This window comes from Aspergillus sclerotioniger (assembly GCF_003184525.1).
Source record: "Aspergillus sclerotioniger CBS 115572 chromosome Unknown BO94scaffold_7, whole genome shotgun sequence".
Classification (NCBI taxonomy): Eukaryota; Fungi; Ascomycota; class Eurotiomycetes; order Eurotiales; family Aspergillaceae; genus Aspergillus; species Aspergillus sclerotioniger.
In genome coordinates, this window is record NW_020290997.1 from 517288 (window position 1) to 537159 (window position 19872).

Consider the following 19872-nt stretch of genomic DNA (forward strand, 5'->3'; position numbering starts at 1 on the left):
GCCGCACAGAAGGCTGTGATGATGATGATCATGGGGTGTTCGCCTGTTCAACGCCTTGCCAGGTTTCTACCCAAGGCTTTAAGTCCAACGCATACGTCTTGTGGGGAGCCATTGTTTGTCGATCAAGTCATTGTGCACAAGCGACTGGTTCTGGAGCGCGGGTGGTTGAGGTGGGGACAATTGACGTGTCTCATGCATAAGGTTCTGGCCCGACCCATTCGCGGATCAGCTTGGTGGTTCTTGCATTGCTGATCAGCTGAAAAGAGACTCTGACATTTACCCTACTCCGCATGAGGCCTTATCGGCTGCAAAAGTACCAAGGGTTCGTCTGCATCGAGCTTCGTGTTCTCTGGCCGGGATATAAACCCACGTAGTAATCGGCCATGGTCGCGAGTCCATGACCAGAAGCCCATTGTCAGGATGTTTCCTTCCATTGTTATCCTCTTCCTAGCATCGAACGTCCACGCATTCAACACCATCCACACCAACTGCACGCTTCCACCCCCGGGCACCAATTTCGCCACAGCCCCTAACACCCGCGGCACATTGCAAATCCTCTGGTCTTCCCTTTTTACCATCATCGCCTGCACCTGGACGGTTCTTCATCTCAATGTCCCAAAATATGCGCGAGAACCGGAAAAGAAACACTTCAAGAAGTGGCTGAACTGGGCGTTGGAGAACTATCGGCATCCAATCAAATGGTTCCTTCTTACTGTCATTGCCCCGGAAATTTCTTTCACCAAGTACTGGGATGATCAGTTCCGGGGACGTTGCCTGTTTTATCATTATGAAGATGAATTCAAGGAGATTGGGTGGACGAAGACTCACCTTTTATTTGCTAATATGGGAGGGTTTGCGCTGCGCCTGCATCCCCCCACTGTTGAGGCAGGTGGTTCGGATGCGAATAGAGGCTCGGAGGTTCCAAGCGACAGCCAACTTGTTACAGTTGATAATGGGCCACTTGGTCAGAGGGACATGTCCCCAGCCCGATCGACTAACGAGGTGGATGACTTGACGACAGTCATGCCTGCAGAGAATGACATCGCCCCTCAGGAACGCTCAGGCAGATGGAAACGATTCACCTCGATGCTCTGCTGTGCGAAAAGGAAACCAGAAAAAGAACAGGCCATCGCCAATGACCAGGCTGTCATCGAGGATCCTACAAAAAAGTTCGAAAACGCCTTCTTTCTCACAGGAATCGAGGTTGTGAAACTTCTTCTCAGTACGAAGGATATTAAAAGTCAGTCTGTACCAGAACTACGCAATATATCAGTGCAGGAGATCAACGACCGGTCCAAAACGGACATTCTCATGCGATATCTCGCCGTGGGTCAGATTGTCTGGGTGGTTGTCCAAATCCTTTCGCGATGGGTATATGGACTGGCTGTAAGTCAATTGGAGGTCACCGTGGTCGCCTTCGCGTTCTGTGCAGTGGGGATGTATATCGTGAACAGAGGGAAGCCTACAGGAGTCACTCTTCCAATTCTCTTTGAGTACCCGGGGGCCAGAGAGGACCTGGAGGAAGAGCTCAAGAACACAGATTTGCCAACACCAAGAAAAGGACACAAGAAGTGGCCATTTGTCAAATGCAGGCATTGTATTACGGGCAAAACCAGCACAAGCAGCAAGAGGGGCACCGCCAATAACAACACTGGCCCCAACACCGACACCACCAGGAGACGGGAGGATGAAGTGAGCCTCGAGGAACTTCTTGGCTTCATCAAATCGATGATGCGGCTTACTTCAATGATCGGAGTAGTACGAGGCATGGTCAGTTCTGAACGGCAGCTAGGAGCTCCATTGGGCAATGGATTCATTGAGGACGATACCCGAGATGACTTCACCGACATGTCCATGTTCATCGGCAGCATGGTCTTTGGAGGCATTCATCTGGCAGCCTGGGACTTTCAATTCCCAACCCCGGTGGAGAAATATCTCTGGTGGGCGGCGGCTTTGTGGTGTACCGTTTGTGTACTGGCGTGGACATTGATTTATTGTGTACTGATCGGGTTCCTTTTGGCCTTCATGAAAATGGGTACATCCATGGTCGATATAGACGACACGCACCGTTCACCGACACCCCAGGATTCTGAACACAACAGCCAGATCCCCGTGAAATCGGGTACCAACTGCCTTCAAGACCCACTCACACCCAAGACCGAGTTCAATGTCGAAACCAGTCCCAGCTCCACAGACAGAAACCCTAATCAGGGGCCGGAGATGCTGGAGCCTTCACCCGAAAATCCACCCAGAGATGAGGAATCGCAACATTCACGACCAAAACACGACATGTCCTTCAGTAAAAAGATAATTAAAATAGGCGTTGGGTCATTATGTGCCGTTCTTCTCTTTCTCATGGTTTTACTTGGGATTCTGCTGTTAGCGTTCATGATTGCTTATGTTGTGGCGAGACTGTTCATCGTTGTGGAGATGTTTAGGACGTTGGCGTTTCTTCCACAAGGGGCTTATGTTGCTACTTGGGCATCGGATATTCCTAATGTTGGTTGAGAGAGATTTGTCGGTCTGTCTCTACTTGTTTCCCTTGATGATGTGGTCTTTGATGATGACAATCATTGCATACTCTTAATATCGATACCACGTTATGGTTTGGCCTCTCTATAGGATTGTAATATTCGTAATTCCAACACAAATTGGCAAGCAATATTTCATTCATTATAAGTTGCACGCACTGTGGGTTGCTACTAAGCATTAACAAGCACAATAAAAGCATATCCTGTCAGTGGGTCACTCGTAGGCATATGTTATTTGACTCGTTATATGATTTTTCATGTTTTGCTAATATATAGATATAACCTTGGAGCATTAGGCGCATTTACCTGTAATTTCCAATTATACTGCGAGTCAGTATCTACTGTTACCTTCCGAGTGAATCCTCTATAGACGTTGGAGAATTTATTTTCGAAGAATCGACGGTTTCTGATAAGGGTATACCTCCAAGGATCTAAAAACATCGTATGATCCGATGATGCTGATGCCATTTTCACTTTTACTGGCTATGGAATGACTATCAGCTCGACTGGGTTTCTGATGGAATAAAGCTAGTATACCAACGCCCCATTTGAATTCAGCAATATGTGCTTGTCTGATGTTATGGAAATAAATTACATGACTATTGCCCTAACATCGCACTTTGCCGAAAAGGCGAAGTCGTATTCGACACTCAATTAATACTAGTATCGTATTTCACGAAACCATATAGCGAGCTAGCAGGCATTTTCCTATATCAAATGATTCGACGGCAGTCGAAAAAGCACTTCAATATAACAGAATAATAGGACCACAATCAGAGAAGCCATATGCATTCATTGGAGAGTTTTTACCCAGCGAAAAGCCCTATTTCTTACCACCAAGGCCGAGTCCCTGCGTAATGGTGCCTAACCCCAACCCTTCAAGGAGCTTGTCTACCCCTAAGCCACCGAGCAAGCCCCGGAGGAGCCCACCCAGTCCCAAGCCATCCAGAAGATTGCTCACCAGACCAAGAACGCCACTGAGCAAGAGACCTACGGCTGCGATGATTTGGAACAGGGGCTCGGACAACAACGCCCACAAAGGATTCAGTTCCTTCTTCGCATGCGGCATGTCGGCGATCAGGCTCTTTCCACGTTCAATCGTTTCGGTCACCAGCTTGGTCAAGTTCTTCAGCAGCTCGGCAAGATGATGCTCCTGCGGAGTTGCTTCTTGAGATGCACTGTGTGCTTTGGCGTTGGCAGTAATGTGGCCATCCGGGTCCAGCGCTCGAAGGGCTCCCTTGCACTCCTGCAGAGCATATCCGGCCTCCTCAATCAACGGTTTGACCTGTTTCACCAGCTCCTCCTCATCCAAGTCCTCTTTAGGGGCTCCATTGGCGCGCTCGATATGCTATTGGGGTTAAGGTCAGCATAGTCAATATCAAATGTGTGTATAACATCACCTACCTGGGTAATCAGTCTACAAATGGGCTCTACCGAGTCCAGGGTCTGCTGCACAATGGAGCACATCTTCTTGGCCAGCTCATTTTCTTCCGCTTGCCGGGCTTGCTGCTCGAGTTCCTCGGGAGAGATCTCAGGCTCAAGTTCTGGCTCGGGCTCCGGCTCCGGCTCTGACATGGGCTCCGGGGGCAGATTGTCCAACAAAGTGCACTGGCCGATTTTGTTGCCGGCACTATCCATGACATAGCCGTCTTTATCGACAGTTCGACCGACCAGGTTCGACAAGTCTCCCTCGGTGACCTTGCCAATGAGATTGCCGCCCTCATCTCGGACCTCACCCTCGCGGTTGACCTTATGGCCAGTCATCGGACTAGCCGGCTCCTCAGGGGAAGCCCAAGGCTCAGCCCGGCCGATGACGTTCCCAGAGCCGTCGAGAACTTCCCCATCCTCATCAACGGCACGCCCAGCAAGGCGTTGGACATCACCTTGCACTAGACGGCCCACTGGCGTGCCACTCGGATTGACCACCATGCCCTCTTTATCCAGGGTCAGCCCATCGAGGCCGCAAAACGGACCCTCCGGACGGTCTCGTTCAGCATCAGGGAGGACCTCGGCTTGACCAACGACATGCCCACTGGAATCCCAGACTTGGCCCTGGTCATCCACCGACTTTCCGGCCAGCTTGCGCGGATTTCCCGTGACCAGCCGGCCAATGACCACTCCATCCGCATCCACAACATTGCCCATCTTGTTGACGAGCTTGCCCCCTAACACAGACAGATCGGGCTCCTCTACTGTCTCGGCTGGAGGCTCGCAGCGTTCAGCCCGGCCAAGGACAGTACCATGCTGATCCACGATCTCTCCATCTTCGTCGACCTCGTAGCCCTGGAGAGCCTTGGGATCCCCTTCCACCACACGACCCACCACCTTGCCTTCATCATCCTCCACCCATCCCGACCCATTCACCATCAGGTCCATTTCTCCCTGGAATGGTCGCATGAGGTCTTTTCGTTCGTTCTCCGGGATCAGCTCTACCCGGCCAATGACCTCCCCTTGGTCGCCCCAGATCTGACCATCTGGGGCAACGGTCTTACCAGCGAGGTGCCTTGGGTCTCCCTCGATAACCTTGCCCATCGGCACTTGGTCCGGTCCTATGACAAGGCCCAGTTTGGTTGCCTTGAGCCCAGACAGGCAGCTGAGATTAGGCTTCTCTTCTACTTCCTCTACCTTCTCTGGCTCGTCAGGTTCCTGCCATGGTTCTGCACGACCCAGTCGGTTACCACGACGATCCAAGATATCGCCATCCTCGTCGACTGCGCGACCTTCTAGCTTTTTGGCCTCGCCTTTGACCACCTGCCCAACCCGTCGGCCGTCCTCATCCAGGACCCATCCGTCCTGGCCTACATGCAGGTCTTTTACCCCCTCGAAGGGACTGATTTCATCCACGTCTGGTGGGACTGGCCATGCCTTGCCTATGATATTTCCGCGATGATCCCAAAACTGTCCCTTATCATCCATCTCGAACCCTCCACGGAAGAGTCTCTTCGCATCTCCTTCGACAAGCTCACCGACAAGAGTACCCTGGGCATTCAGAATACTGCCGAACTTGGTGCACTGAAGGCCTTCGAGGGTGGAAATGTCCGGCAACAGCGGCTGGCTGGGGATTCCGTCTTCCATGACGGGCTCCAGTTCATCATCCGCCAGGACGTCAACTCGTCCGATTAAGTCTCCATCCTCGTCCAGAATCTCACCACCCTCGCCCACAATCTGTCCAATTAGATCTTTCGGATCTCCTTCAATCACCTTGCCAACTGGCTGTCCAGTTGAAGTCACAATCTTGCCCGTTTCATCAACTGAGAGCCCTTTCAAATCCCCCACGGTCTTTGCGATATTCTTAATGTCCGAGCTATTTGGCTTCGGTACGGTATCATCGAGACCTACTCCTCCCCGGGATTCCCCCAATCCATCGGCTCGATCCCCTACCTCCTGATCCCCAATTTCGTGGGAGGTCTGTTCTGTGATTCCCTGTGGAATATGATCCTTGACCGATTGGGCACCTTTGGCGAACCGGCCCAGTCGACCGGCTGCGGCTTTGCTTCTGTCAACAAACGACTGCTTATGGCTAGATGCAGAACCCGTGGCTGTTTCCGGAGGCATGGCCTGTCTTTGTTCTGGGACTTGGCGTTGTTGATCAAGGTTTTCAACTTCCCACATATCGACCCCTTCAAATTGTCCGCTCTGTCCTTCGTCGACTGTTTTCGTCTGCAGTTTTGCGCCGCCTTCATCTATGAATAATTAGATATGAATTCGGGTATATGAACGCATTGCTCCACCTACCTAACGCAGGTTGACCAGCTTGACCTTTCTGTCCGACTGTTTTGGGGAGTTCAGGAGGGGCCTGCTTGCGAACAGGAGCCTCCTTCGTAACCTCTCCTCTCCCCAGCGAGCTCGGTTGCTTCACGGGTTGATTCGTAGTCGCCATTATTCCTGCAAACGCTCTGCTATTCCAATCCTCAATTATGTACCCCTGTTCCTTCTGCGTATACTCCCTTTCGCTTTGATATGGTTCACGACCCCCACTGTTTCAAAGAAATATGGATAGATGATGTGCCTCGAAGGTAAGGTAATCCATACTCACTCCCTCTTTAGCGCTTTCACTCCATTTAGGAACCTTATATCAAGGTAATAACTACGGCTACATCGTCATCAGCTCCATCACATCTACGTCACTCTATCAAACCACAGGTCACAAAGCGATACGAGACGCGGAAGGGCACGGACAGCCTCCTTGAACTATCCAGACGCAATGACCCCTTGCCCTAACCCTTTATTTGGGATAGCAGGGCTGAAACCACGGTGTCTTCTCCTTGGAACCACAGACCTGGGAAAAGATATTAGGAAGTAGATCATTTGGTCAAGCTTGCGGGATCGATCCCGGCCAGTGTCAACCATTGCGATACGTCCAGTTCGACTGTACCAAGCGTGGTCAGCATTATCCACGCAACCAGCAGTTTAGGCTTTGGTTCGGTTCTACATCCCGTCGAGCTGTGCGATGGCATGGCAGGGGACGTGCGCCTTGGAGATCGGTATCCATGATGGAATGAGGGGTCAATAATTCGGAATATGCGGTCTATTGACTCTATCAAACAACTGCCAGGGATACGTTCTAGGATTGATTCATTGCCGAGGTGATTACTGACTTGGGAGGCAATTTTATCAATGACGCTTCTCGTCGAGGTTCCGTTTTAGGCCATGTGGCAAATACCAATGCATATCCTCATTGTCTAACTTGATATCAGAATCAAAGACATGGATGAATATATGTACAACATGTATTCATGGCACTCCAAAAAGATAGCTGACCGTCCATAGACTCTACGACCATATGCCAGATAGACCGACAATCACAACACCCAAGCTCCATATATTTATCATCTAATCAAGCACTAAGATCTAAACCAAATTAGTCCTCTCCATCCCCCTCAACCACCTCAAAAATCCAGAAAAGAGACACTCACAACAAAGCCAACGTTATATCCCCATGAATCTTCGCTTTCAACTCGACCTCCACATCCAAGTTCAACTCCAACTTCAACTTAAGCCCCGTCTCCTCCTGCTCCGGCATCTGATCCATATCCTGTGCAGCAGGTTGACTCGCCAGCTTTCCTCGAGTTCGTCCCCCTCTATCTAGTACTTCCTCTTCCTCATCTGAAGGTAAGGGTGAAAGCCCGCGTCTGACTGGTTGCAACGCGGTCGATGTATCGGGAGGAGCATATCCTCCGAGCGGGTATTGCTTATTCCTTCGGGATGGTCTCCGGGCAGAAGGGAACGGTTGCGGTTGGTGTTGTTGCTGTGCTTGTGTAACTACCGGGGCGGATTGGGGTTGATGATGCGTGGATGATTGGGCCATGGTTGCTGTGGCGTTCTGTACACTCCTCTCACTGCGGGGGTATTTTCCTGAAGTTAGGATGAGGGCTCCGCTGTTATTGGAATGCAGGATAGACTGCTGTTGACGATTCCAAAATCAAAGATATATTCCACCGAAAACTGACTGCAAGAGAAAAGCCAAGGAGATATACTCAGGAGTAAGGAACCGCAACGTGGGTGGCAAAGAACAGTCAGTCGGGATGTCATGAACCTTAATAAGAAGCCCATTATGATTATTGCCCGAGAACAAAGCGACCCAGTTTAATTCCACAGTAATCAACATCCCTGAACCCTGGAACAATGCAATGGTTTTTCGTATTCTGTCGTCACTGCCCGATGAAATGACATCAGGCAATATTTGCCCCCGCCGCGTTTAAGTTTGATTTGAATGAGAGGATCTGGATATTCCTCTTTTTACCATGTCTGTGCTTGTAAAGCAGTATTCATAAGAAACGGATATATTATTCTATTTTATTTGACTGGCTACAGTCGAATACTTACCAAATGACCGAGGCAATTCCCTCAAGTTCGACTCCTACTCAGAAACGACGCCCACCGAAACTCCAACAACGAGCTCGTCCACCAGCTATACCATCTCCATCTCCAGTGGATCCTCCCATGGACTCTAAACAACAGCTACCAGTTGAACCTGCACCAGCAGAAGAAACAGTAGCCGTTCGAACCGAAACAACGAAATCCTCCCCGGAGACCGAAGAAATGCAAGTATATCAAGAGAGCCGATCAACCTCGTGGAGCGAAGGAGAGCCACAACCCCAACCCCAACCCCAACCCCAACCCGAACCCGAACCTCAACCTCAACCTCAACCTCAACCTCAACCCCAGCAACTCCAACACCACCGACCTCACCCCCCACCCCGAGAACCCACATCCTCCTCCTCGCACTCCAACGCATCCGCATCCGCATCCTACCGCCAACTCCGCCGCCGCAACCAACGCTCCCGACCCAGTCGACAACCCCAGCCGACGACGCTCCCCGCACTAGGCAGCATAGCCGACGTACCTTCGAATCTCACACAAGGCGTGGGTGACTTGGCCGAGAATACCGCCGGAAAGGCGGTTAGTACACTTGGCAACACGGCTGGGAAGGCGCTGGGAAGGAGTATTGTTGGGTCCAGACAGCGGGATGAGACGCAGTTGCAGCCGCAGGAAGGTGGTGGGAAGAAGAAGGATGAGCAGTTGCGGTTACGTCTGGATTTGAATCTGGATGTTGAGGTGCAGCTTAAGGCGAAGATTCATGGGGATTTGACGTTGCAGTTATTGTGAGTTTCCTTTGTTTGGTTTCGTTGGGTGGGATTGGGGTGGTGCTGACGGAGCCGTTTGTAGGAATTAGGGATTAGGGTATGGAGGGGTTGGTAGGATTGTATGATATAGAGATTGGGGATGGGGGTGGGGGTGGGGGTGGGGACTATTGGTTTAATCCTTGTTCTTATTTTAGTTCTTGTGGTATGAGAAATTTAATGACCTGGTAAATGCCCCACTTAGCATGTAAATTATGATATACATTTGGTATGGGACTTTTGGATTGATGATAGTCTGGTCACAGTCGCTACTCGTCCTCATTATGGTCATCAAACGGCCAATGTCGATTCGTCATTTCGCGCTCGTGGTCTGTGTCGAGTGAAGCAAGATGTTGGAGTGGCTACTAAGGCGATTCAACCGTGTAGAATGAGATGGATGATGATCTAGCTAGGGGCCTCGTAGGCCATCTATATGGACTAACTAGCGGTGTAGGGAGGAGCGTCACGTGACCCTACGTTGCCTACCGGCCTGGGAGCCCATCGGGGATCCCAACACAAGACCATCGACTTTCATCTGACGAGCACGGGCACAGGCAGCTTCATATTCTTCTGAAGAGACCCAACCGTCCACACCAATGCCAATAACATTGCGAATGTGTTTGAGTTGGAGATCAGCCTCTCCCTGCATACCTTGTAATTGCATGATGGAATCAGCCTTGATCGTGGAGAATGATATCGGACACCGGTCAGTTGAATATTTGTCCCAGGATTTAGCAACGAGAACGAGGTCGGCCTGAAGTGGGATATTATTCCCCTCCCAGGGCTCGCCCGCATGGTTAAAAGTGCGATGTGTAATCATATTTTTAGCCTGATCCATGGCGCGGAAATGAGGTTCATTGAACCGCTGCGTGAAGGCCAAGTAGAAAAAGTGGGTATGGCGGCGCTGAAAGTCCTGAAAAGCGTCGGCCTTTTCTTCCTCGTCCATGTCTTCGAAATCTGGACGCTGAGGTGGGCGAAAATGAAGCGATTCAGAGTCGTCGTAGTTCTGGAAGAACTTCTGAATCCCGCTGGCGAGGAATAGTGGTAGCACAGATGCGTGTTGCCAGTCAATTAATCCGACAATGTCCAGATCATCAGAGACAAAAATGTTGTTCGGTTGAAGGTCAGGGTGGCGAAGAACAGGCCGTAACAATTCATTCGATGGGAGCAGTGCAGGGGCAATTTTGAGGTAGGATTCTAGCGAAGCAATATGCTCACTGGGGTCGGACAATTGGTAATCCATAGATTCGCGATATGCACGCTCGAATGGGAAGCGTGGCTGGCCGTATGCACGCAGCCAGACCAGTTCTTTTAACGCAGGGTTTCGGAGAACATCGATCGGGTCCTTACCTAGTATATGGTCAGGAGGGGACAAGCTGGCATAGGAGGCACTTACAAGGACCGCGATCAATATGGAGCGAGGCACGCCCTGCAAACCACCATTTAAGAGCTGCATCAGGACCGATGCAGAGATCTGAGTCCGGGATGTCAATGCGTGTTGAGTCCGATGGCAGGTCGCTGGCATAGTATATGCTTCCGCTCGCAGGAAGCTGAATAGCATGAAGCTTTGCTTCTAGCTGTACAAGCTGCAGAAGCACCTTTAGACGTTCTCGATCAGAAAGCTCGAACCACCGATCACCAAGTGGTCTTCCCGGTAGCTTCTCCATGATGATATACCCCGAGCCAACAGGATTTCCAGCATCTGTGGAGTATGCATACACGGGGCACAGGAAGACCATGGGCCCGAAGAAGAGCCAAGGTAGCCACCTCGCTAGCGACTGCCAACTGCTTGGTCCGGTGGAGGGATATGGCAGTCGGACAAGGACCTGAGTATCATCAAGCATAGTGATCTGTAGGACACGATTGAAACCTCCTTCCGCTAGTTTCGACAGACCTTTGATCTGTGTATCGCATCTCCCCAGCGACTGAGCAGCGGCGCGTTTCAATGCATCTAGATTAAACTCCCCCTGGCGCTCGGCGAGACGAACTTTCTCGTTATATCTATCGGTATAATTTATCAAAGCTGGAAGCAGAGGGCGTTGGGCAACTTACATCCATCGACCAGATGTGTATTCGAAGAGTTCACGACTGCCATTCGTCGTTGAAACCTTCCGGGAGGTAAACGTCGAGAAGGACATAGCACATACCCAAAGGGAAAGGGATGTATTGACCGGACATGGACGCCATTTCCATGGTGCCACTTTCGGGGTGGACATGCCGAAGACAGTCTGTTAACAGAAGAGTTGAATGTTGGTCGTTACGGAAGGGGTGAAGCGCGTTTAGTCATCAATCAGGATGTGAGCTAAGTTATAAATATCCCTGGAGGAGGATTAGGGATATCTTCGAGTTACTGCCATGTCGCTGGCCTGTGAGTTATAAATTTATCCTTTCTTTATACTATTGGTTCATCATAGACCTCTCTCAGCAGTGTGATTGGGTGATGAGTTCTCCAGAATGCCTCACTAATTCCGGCCTGACAGCATCTCTATAGCCACGCACTGATTACACTGCCCAGAGACAGCCCGATTCAAATGCCACGCACTACGGAGTAAATCAACTCGGAAATAAAGAATAGCGTACTCCGTATGATAGCCCCTGTCAGATCATCAGGTGACCATCATTCACTCGCTCTGTCATCAATTATCTCATCCGGCCTATCCGAGTTCATTCCATGCTCCCACACAACAATCCATGCCGACCATGTCGTTGGAGCTGGATACGCTGGATGTCGTGAACGCGACACTACTAGCGGGCGCAATTAGCAGCCCTAACCAAGCCACCACTGACACCAATAATGCGGCGCACAAAACCCCCTCAACTCCTGAGCAGCGGGCAGGGCATCAACCCTCCAAGTCTACGATCGCATGGACCATGTTATCCCTCTGCCTGTCTGTCATGTTATCCGCTCTTGACCTAACGATCGTCACCACCGCAGTGCCAGCCATTGTGAGCACTTTCAAGTCCGCTGCCGGATACACCTGGGTGGGAAGCGCTTATACGCTGGCCTATGCATCGATCACCCCTGTGTGGGGATCTGTCGCCGATATATGGGGCCGAAAGCCCATAATGTTGATTAGCGTTGCTATATTCCTCGTTGGTAGTCTCCTCTGTGCACTCGCTCCCCACATGAATGCGTTGCTTGTCGGGCGTGCAGTTCAGGGATTGGGGGCCTCTGGTATGGGAATCATGGTGAATATCATTGTCAGTGATATGTTCTCGTTGCGTGATCGAGGGCTATACCTTGCTATCACGTCGCTTGTGTGGGCAGTGGGAAGTACCGTCGGTCCGGTATTGGGAGGGGTTTTTGTGACGAAATTGAGGTACGTTTGATAACGTTTAATGAGAGCTGCGTATAACTGACCTATTGTAGTTGGAGGTGGTGCTTTTGGATCAATTGTGAGTTATCTAGCCAAAGTTTTGCTCAATATGATTCGTGCACTAACAAGTGGAGCAGTGCCAGTCGGAGCAATTTCCTTTACCGTCTTATTAATCTGCTTGAAAGTCCCAAACCCCAAGACCCCCATCGCAGCCGGGTTAAAAGTCATCCACTGGACAGGAAGTCTACTCATCATCGGCGGAGCATTAATGATCCTCCTGGCGTTAGACTTCAGCGACGTAGTCTACTCCTGGTCATCTGCCACCGTGATCTGTCTCCTCGTTTTCGGAACAGTAGTAATGGGCCTCTTCATCGTGAACGAGTGGAAGCTCGCCACGAACCCCATAATCCCCTTCTGGCTATTTGCATCACCATCCAGGGCAGCCCCCTACGTCGTGTTCGCCTGCAACTCCTATGTCTTTATCGGACTAGCTTACTACCTCCCCCTCTACGCACAATCTGTATTAGGAGCAACAGCCCTAACTTCAGGACTCTATCTCCTCCCCCTAATCGTCTCCTGCTCCCTCGCAGCCGCAGCCGCAGGGATCTTCATGCAACAAACCGGCAAATACCTCCCAGTGATGTACATAGCCCAGGTTCTACTAGTCCTCGGCTCTGGACTCCTGATCGGTCTACACTTCGAGACCAACATCACCAGACTCATCATCTTCCAAGCTCTGGCAGGGGTCGGAGTAGGAATGAATATCGAAGCCCCGATACTTGCTGCTCAAGCTGCCACCACCGTCCGGGATACAGCGGCAGTGACTGCGACGATGGGGTTTGTTCGGTCGCTGGCTACGGCCGTGTCGGTGGTGATTGGGGGTGTTGTATTTCAGAATCAGATGAATGCGGTTAATGGGGATTTGGCTGAGCAGATTGGTGTCCAGCTGGCGGGGAAATTTAATGGCGATTTGGCATCGTCGAATGTGGAGCTCATTGGGAGTCTGGAGGGGGATCAACAGGTCTTGGTTCGGAAGACGTACTTTGGGGCTCTGAGAACGGTGTGGATTATGGTGAGTTCACATTGCTTTGATTGGTAATTATGGGCACTGATATGCTGGTTTATAGTATGTTGCGTTTGCTGGGCTGGCATCTCTCCTTAGTCTGTTTGTTCGGGCTCATGATCTTAGGAGTGAGAGTGAGGGTGCGGTGTTGGGGGCAGAACGTGGACAGACTGTCCGTCAGTCAGGCAACGATGGGACTGGAAGTGTCGGGATAGTTGAAGCTGATTGATGATAGTCGAGTATTTTGATGAGTCTAGCCGGGGAGATTAGAGGAGTGGCAAGATATATTTCGAGTCTAGAGTTTCAATCAACCGACAACAGCGGTTGTTGCAAGCCACAACTAGGTTGAATTCGAGCACCTAGTAGTCTTCTTACACCAGGATCGGGTCACAATTAAATCCGACAACACTCCAGAGAGACTCCGTTAGGGCACTGCGAAACATTGGCAGTTAGAGCCTGAGGCAGCAAAGGTATGTGCCGGGGACCCCACTTCTTTCCTCATCAGGACATAGGGCTGTGTCGTTCTTCCCTGGGAAGATTCAAGGTATGTCGACCATGTCCTAGGAGAATCCCGCTGATTTCCTTCACTTTGTTGGTGAAATTCCGTATTGTCAAATCACAGTGTGTTTAAGGCAGGGCTAGATCCCGTGTAATGTCGTCTCACCCCGCAAATATCCGTGAATGAAGAAGAAAGCACCGGAAGAATGAGAAACATAACAAAGCTACCTGCAAGAGCAAGGAAGGACGGCAAATTATCAAGTGTAAACCTTATTAGCCTAATTGCTGTCCATTCATTATTTAGTGGCCCTCTTCCCACTCGCAAAGATTCTGCTACCTAGACATCGTGAGGTCCTTGTTTTTCATCATGGTGTCAACTAATATCACCTCGCTCCCTGTCGAAATACCGAACCGCATCTGCCAGGACATAGACATCTTAGATCTCTTTGCCCTGCGATTGAGCTCCTTCTCTCTTGCTTTGAAAACACAGCATCACTTCGCCTTTCGCGCCTTCGAGAAAATCCTTTTGGTCCTCACCAGTGATGGTCTACAAGTTCTCAAACATATAGCAAGCCATGAGGTATTCCGCAAGCACGTTAAAGTAAGTGAATTAAAGCTACCATACCATCGGTGAGTGTGACGGAGACTAGAATGTAACCGGTGACCAGGGGCTGTGGATCGTGACGACACATTTCTTAGGAAATCACGAGTGGTCCGCAGAAGACATGGATCATCTGCAGCAGGGGTATGCGACACATGCGACAGATTCAGAGAAACGCAACTTCAGGGAGGAAACTGTTTCACTACCTGAAAGATCAAGGGAGGAGCGTCACGCCCTCTATCAGGATGCCGTGGCAGATCACCTTAAAGTGAGAGATGGCCAGGTTATCCAAGCCGCACTCGAACACTGCTTACCCTCTTTCACCAACCTTCACATAGCTGCCCATTTGAATGTTGGAAGACCTCCAGATGCACCTGGAAGATTTAAGGGAATTAGGGGGTTAAGAAAACAGCTGCGGTTCGACCCCCTTCATGTCGTGGGAGGGGAGAGCAAGCATTCCCATACTACTAACGCGAAAATCCTTTCTATTCTTTTAGCTGCAATTGCATCCACAAAGACCAAAATCAAATATCTCGACACGAGTACTGGGGACCTGGTCTGTCCGGTTGCTCACAATGGACTACATTTTACATCTGCGGAAAAGGTCTTACTGCTTCCAATCATACAGACTTTAGTAGGGCTGGGGCTGTACTGCTCGTCATCACATAAAGATTTACTAGCACAAGAAGCTCTTGAGCCTAACTCAGATGGAAAGAGCAAGGATACCTTAGAGTTTTTGGCGAAGGCTGCACCGAATCTCAAGACTCTCCAGGTTCGCTTCGACAATCGCCACAAGGCTGAGGATGATAGAGAGCCCTTGGTCGATCAGCACTTTGTCTGGATGTCCCAGAAGTTCCATTTCTCGCGCCTTTCAAGGCTGCATTTATTTAACATCAGAACAACAACGTCGTCATTGATGCAGCTACTACGATCGGCCATGCCAACCTTGCGAATCTTCGTGTTTGGGTCAATTACCTTGAGACACTATGGGAACTTCCCTTCTCCTATGGAACGCGACGACGAATTTTTCGACAACGGGGTGAGGGTCTGGCGGGAAGTGCTCAACCTTGTGCGGGATCAAGGGTCACTCCGACAGCTGGGTGTCGATAAACTGATGTATCAAAATCAACGGATTGGTATAGCAGACCCAATCCATGGTCCAAAGGGATCTAAGCCACTAACCAAGGTAGACATCATTGCACATTATGCTGAACGCACCGCGCATGTCTCAATTCAAGACTGGATTGACGAACTCAAGCTCTTCGCGATGGACGAGATACTCCACGAGCCAAGACCTGCTGACATACAAGCACCGGTTAGCACCTAGCTATGGCTCTTAGTCCACTTGATAAGTCGTGAGATGCTGAGAATACTTTGAATGTTCATTTATTCTTCACTCTCCTTAGCAAACATTGTGGTATCAGCTGTCGTGTTCCATATCTTTGCAACTTTACCGTGTTTCAACGTTTGTCCTTTGAGTATCTAGTCAGAATCGATTTGATACAATTCACTTTTCATTATGATGAGCAATGTAAACCTCGCTTTACCAACCTGAACGCCATCTACATTATCGAGTACCGTAGGCGATTATCTTCCCAGCAATTCCCGGCTTGATTTCGATCTTTTAAGCTCATATTTCTGAGCAGATCGACGCAATACTAGGCCCATTAAACCCTAGATTGATATTAACTCACCAGATATCCACCCCTAGAGTTCAAGTATATATCCTAATCAAATAACCTAGCGCATCCTCCTAATCCTGACCACAACCGTTTATTTCCGATGCTTTCAAACCTGTAGTAACATAACACAAGCCATCTTAATTGTAGCTATAAGATTTCCGTCCACCGCTTACCGAGTTCATTGTTGTTGATACAATACACACAATATCATCATACGACCAATCCAAAAGAGCTATCCTCACCCACACGCGACTGCAAACCCTGAGATTAAGTTTCTCCGTCCCTTTGAGAAAGAATCATGGTACAAGACCATGTCAAATTCTACAAAAGGGCCTATCATTGTGTGGACTTAATCCATTTCCTCTTCGTTTCATCAAGCCAAGAGATGAAATATCAGTGAATACCCTATGAGAGTCGAAAAACATGCAAGTAACACCCCAACAAGACAGGCTGTTGACTAGATGGCGCAAGGATTTAATGTGTCATGTGCTGCTGTGGCTGCTGCGCTTCAAATTTACTTAGACCGGCAGTGTCCGCGATCAGGTAGCGTCTCTTGGGTCGACCACTTCCGCCACAACCCGATGTACCTGCGTTTTCGAACTAGGGTATGTAACCAGTATATAAGTCGAAGAGAAAAAGAGGATAGTACATACGACCACAGGGTGTGGAGAACAGGGCTTCCCGTCCGCTCAGCCGTACTTAAGCCACACGCCGGGAGGTTAGTAGTTGGGTGGGTGACCACCAGCGAATCCCTTCTGTTGTATGTTTTAAACCTCTTCTTTTTTATTCATTCGTGTTTCTTTTCATTTTTGAGAAGCCTCTATTCTATCTCGCTGGAGAGGGTGAGGACAGGACCCTCCATGTAACATTCCGCAGATTTCCACATCTATAGGGACCTAAAGCCCCGTCGATACATTTTGCCATGGACAAGATCAATCATTTGTCCTTTTTCTTTATTTCCTACGCATTAATTCTAGGGTGCTATAATTCCTAAGCATCGCACGACTTGTCAAGTCGACTAAGAACCATATCAAGGGGATAGTTACTGCATGTATGTCCACCAAAATATATGACCTGAAGACAGAACAGAGATTAGGATATATATAAGTATATATATATTTTAGGCAGATTGAGCTTCACACATTGTGTCAAAACCGAATATTCACAGGGAGAGGTTCCATCTGAAGATGAAGCATCGTCTATGTAGTCAATTGGCTAGTTCAACGACGCGATTAGCATTCCAACACGGCCCTCCTGCGACCGTCTGTCAAGCTATGTATCTATCCAACCAGTGTATCTTACATAAATTCATGTCAATCGAATGGCGGATCAACCCAGATCGGTACCGGGGGAGGGGGCCAAGTTGATTTCCAGCGCATTTATGAGATGGTTCATGCCGGTGATCTTAGGGCTTTGCGTCAGCCATCATAACGCATCCACGCGCACTCTGTTCCACAGTCCCAGCTGTCACCGCTGGTCTGCTGACCATCTTGAACCCACTGTCCTGTGCCCGGAGGAAGTGCGAATCTGATAACGCATCTTGATCGTCTAGGGTGAGATCTAGGAGGACTAGTTCAGACAGCTCCCGGCACTGGACAATGTTCTTCAACCTCATAATCAGTAAGAAGGTTCGACGGAACCGTTCTTCTGCATTGAAAAGCGGGTGACCTGCGACCCATCCGTCAGGTCTTTGGTCACTGGATGGAGACTATAGCCGAACAGCCACGGCAGAACCACAAAGCGTAGAAGGTAGTAGATCACACCGAGTCCCAAGATCCCTAGGGCCACCACTGGACTTAGCCAGTACGGGATACTTGATTTGCTCGTATTAGGAGGAACAAACGGCATGACCAAAAGGAACTGCAAAGATCGGTACTGTTAGAAAGCGATGCTGGAGGGGGAAGCCAGAGTGACATACGATGTTGGCGGCCAGGTAAAAGGCAATGACTGCCCATGGCGCGGTGTAGGACGATGACCACCCCTCGGACGGTGAGAGCCGCATCTTCACCAGACCCACCGTGATGGCCGTCAGCATCACGCACATGGGATAGGAGGAGAGTCCGACGACGAAAGAAAAAGCGTCGCCCGCGGGTGGAGCGCAGATGAACAAAATCGTAACGCCCAGGTGCACGACCAGCGCTGCGATCGGGGTCTTGAATGGTCGGTTCTGCATCATAAGGTCCGGGAACGGGGTGATGCCATCCTTCGCGAGCTCTTGTAGCAGGCGTGCTGAATTGCAGATTGTTAAGTTAAACTGTGATATGCGACCCCGGGGTGGAACAGACTTACGGACGACAAATGCGACCCCCAATAAATGGCCGATAGCGGACAGAGCCACGAGGGCAGGTAGGGCTCGGGTTGCGGCAGTCTCGCCAAACACATTACGGAATAGGCTGGCCGCAATGGTGACACTGGCAGTTCGGAATTCCTCCTTGGACACACCAGCAAACTATGGGGAGAAGGGATAAGCTACTGTATCCCGAGCATGACTTGGTAGGAGGGCAGGACTCACATAAGCCACATTGGCTAGAACGTACAGGACCGTGATGATACCCATGGCGCATGGGAGAGCGATGCGCAGGGTCTGTTCCGGGTTCTTCACCTCGGAGAGGACGGCATTGACATTGTCGTAGCCTTGATACGAGAAGATGGCGTCCAGAAGAGCCGTGCCAATATCATATCCGTTATTGGAGGTGCCGGAAAAAGATGTCTTCACGTCGAAGTTATGGGGATTGGGGATGCGTCGATGACCCGCCAGAGCGGCAAACCCTGTACATACGATGAACAGTAGAGTAAAGAGCTTAACCATACTCAGGAGATCCTGCAACCCCCGCCCAACTCGGGGAGCGACCGTGTGGACGCCGACTGCAAAAGATACAGCCGCAATGGCCAGCCCTCGTTCCTTCCAGGTCGTCGACTCGACTCCAGCAGCGGACAGGAGATACTCTGAGGCAGTGATGGCGTTGCTGGCGGAGACCTGCAGGAACAAGCAGAAGAAGAGGTAGATGCACGTTTGCATCCGCTTGGGGGCAAACGATCGCTCCAGATAGACCTTGATACCCCCCGAGCGAGGAATCGCACTGCCGAATTCCAGCATCACCAGGGCACCGCACGCCGAGATGATTCCGGCCACCACCCAGAGGAGCAGCGACAATCCCACACTGCCGGAGAGCTTGAAGATGGTCGACGGGGTAGAGAAGATACTATCCATCTGTTAGTGAATCCAGCGAGGTGAGGGTGAATGGACCAACCCGGCGCCAATAATCTTGTTGACAATCAGGGAGATGGCTCCCAGCACTCCAATCTTACGATCCTGAAGCACATGATTCTCATTGACGGTGAGTCTCTCCCCGCCCTTTAGACTGTCATCGTCGGGGTGAGACGCCTCGGTCTGAATTGTTGCGTGGGAAATCGTGTCGCTACCCATTTCGACTGCCAGCCCCAAACACGCAGCCTGCGAATGCCAGGTCGTCCCAGAGTGGGTTATATACTTATCCGATTGGATTGCGTGATAGAGGCCAGAACATGATGAGATCTGGAACTCCCTCGGGTTTAGT

The 19872-nt window shown here is 50.3% G+C and overlaps 8 protein-coding genes across 8 annotated transcripts; 4 read left to right on the top strand and 4 right to left on the bottom strand.

The window, feature by feature from the left end:
• Nucleotides 1-420: 420 nt before the first annotated feature.
• BO94DRAFT_615982 (uncharacterized protein) lies at nucleotides 421-2555 on the top strand (the record flags this gene model as incomplete). Its single annotated transcript, XM_025616788.1, has 4 exons — nucleotides 421-939; nucleotides 1003-1692; nucleotides 1822-2068; nucleotides 2141-2555. The coding sequence occupies 4 exons, from the start codon at nucleotides 421-423 to the stop codon at nucleotides 2506-2508; spliced, it is 1824 nt and encodes a 607-aa protein (XP_025469886.1). The 3' UTR covers nucleotides 2509-2555.
• Nucleotides 2556-3354: 799 nt separating this feature from the next.
• Nucleotides 3355-6411, bottom strand: BO94DRAFT_544170 (DUF3659 domain-containing protein; the record flags this gene model as incomplete). Its single annotated transcript, XM_025613169.1, has 3 exons — nucleotides 3355-3879; nucleotides 3936-6214; nucleotides 6267-6411. The coding sequence occupies 3 exons, from the start codon at nucleotides 6409-6411 to the stop codon at nucleotides 3355-3357; spliced, it is 2949 nt and encodes a 982-aa protein (XP_025469887.1).
• A 1032-nt stretch (nucleotides 6412-7443) lies between these two features.
• BO94DRAFT_615992 (uncharacterized protein) lies at nucleotides 7444-8005 on the bottom strand (the record flags this gene model as incomplete). Its single annotated transcript, XM_025616789.1, has 1 exon — nucleotides 7444-8005. Exon 1 carries the CDS (start codon nucleotides 7837-7839, stop codon nucleotides 7444-7446), a length of 396 nt encoding a protein of 131 aa, XP_025469888.1. The 5' UTR covers nucleotides 7840-8005.
• A 355-nt stretch (nucleotides 8006-8360) lies between these two features.
• On the top strand, nucleotides 8361-9207 carry BO94DRAFT_622299 (uncharacterized protein; the record flags this gene model as incomplete). Its single annotated transcript, XM_025617069.1, has 2 exons — nucleotides 8361-9136; nucleotides 9201-9207. The coding sequence occupies 2 exons, from the start codon at nucleotides 8361-8363 to the stop codon at nucleotides 9205-9207; spliced, it is 783 nt and encodes a 260-aa protein (XP_025469889.1).
• A 298-nt stretch (nucleotides 9208-9505) lies between these two features.
• On the bottom strand, nucleotides 9506-11410 carry BO94DRAFT_359694 (phosphotransferase enzyme family protein). The gene is made up of 2 exons (XM_025607165.1): nucleotides 10551-11410; nucleotides 9506-10504 (listed from the first exon to the last, which is right to left on the bottom strand). The coding sequence occupies exons 1-2, from the start codon at nucleotides 10996-10998 to the stop codon at nucleotides 9618-9620; spliced, it is 1335 nt and encodes a 444-aa protein (XP_025469890.1). The 5' UTR covers nucleotides 10999-11410; the 3' UTR covers nucleotides 9506-9617.
• A 426-nt stretch (nucleotides 11411-11836) lies between these two features.
• BO94DRAFT_487669 (MDR family MFS transporter) lies at nucleotides 11837-13890 on the top strand. Its single transcript, XM_025609047.1, has 4 exons — nucleotides 11837-12474; nucleotides 12525-12550; nucleotides 12609-13543; nucleotides 13599-13890. Exons 1-4 carry the CDS (start codon nucleotides 11846-11848, stop codon nucleotides 13761-13763), a joined length of 1755 nt encoding a protein of 584 aa, XP_025469891.1. The 5' UTR covers nucleotides 11837-11845; the 3' UTR covers nucleotides 13764-13890.
• Nucleotides 13891-14399: 509 nt separating this feature from the next.
• BO94DRAFT_583371 (uncharacterized protein) lies at nucleotides 14400-15960 on the top strand (the record flags this gene model as incomplete). The annotated part of the gene is made up of 3 exons (XM_025615554.1): nucleotides 14400-14633; nucleotides 14683-15769; nucleotides 15824-15960. The coding sequence occupies 3 exons, from the start codon at nucleotides 14400-14402 to the stop codon at nucleotides 15958-15960; spliced, it is 1458 nt and encodes a 485-aa protein (XP_025469892.1).
• A 1969-nt stretch (nucleotides 15961-17929) lies between these two features.
• On the bottom strand, nucleotides 17930-19742 carry BO94DRAFT_512093 (methionine permease; the record flags this gene model as incomplete). The annotated part of the gene is made up of 5 exons (XM_025609795.1): nucleotides 17930-18175; nucleotides 18234-18544; nucleotides 18605-18764; nucleotides 18828-19518; nucleotides 19567-19742. The coding sequence occupies 5 exons, from the start codon at nucleotides 19740-19742 to the stop codon at nucleotides 17933-17935; spliced, it is 1581 nt and encodes a 526-aa protein (XP_025469893.1).
• Between the last annotated feature and the right edge of the window lie 130 nt (nucleotides 19743-19872).

Excerpts from the sequence above, each read along its gene's own strand:
- BO94DRAFT_487669 (XM_025609047.1), top strand. The coding sequence starts at position 11,846 with ATGCCGACCATGTCGTTGGAGCTGGATACGCTGGATGTCGTGAACGCG. Across the intron at positions 12,475-12,524 it reads GTTTTTGTGACGAAATTGAG|TTGGAGGTGGTGCTTTTGGA; the intron begins GTACGTTTGATA and ends GACCTATTGTAG. Across the intron at positions 13,544-13,598 it reads TGAGAACGGTGTGGATTATG|TATGTTGCGTTTGCTGGGCT; the intron begins GTGAGTTCACAT and ends GCTGGTTTATAG.
- BO94DRAFT_359694 (XM_025607165.1), bottom strand. The coding sequence starts at position 10,998 with ATGCTTGATGATACTCAGGTCCTTGTCCGACTGCCATATCCCTCCACC. Across the intron at positions 10,505-10,550 it reads CCATATTGATCGCGGTCCTT|GTAAGGACCCGATCGATGTT; the intron begins GTAAGTGCCTCC and ends ACCATATACTAG.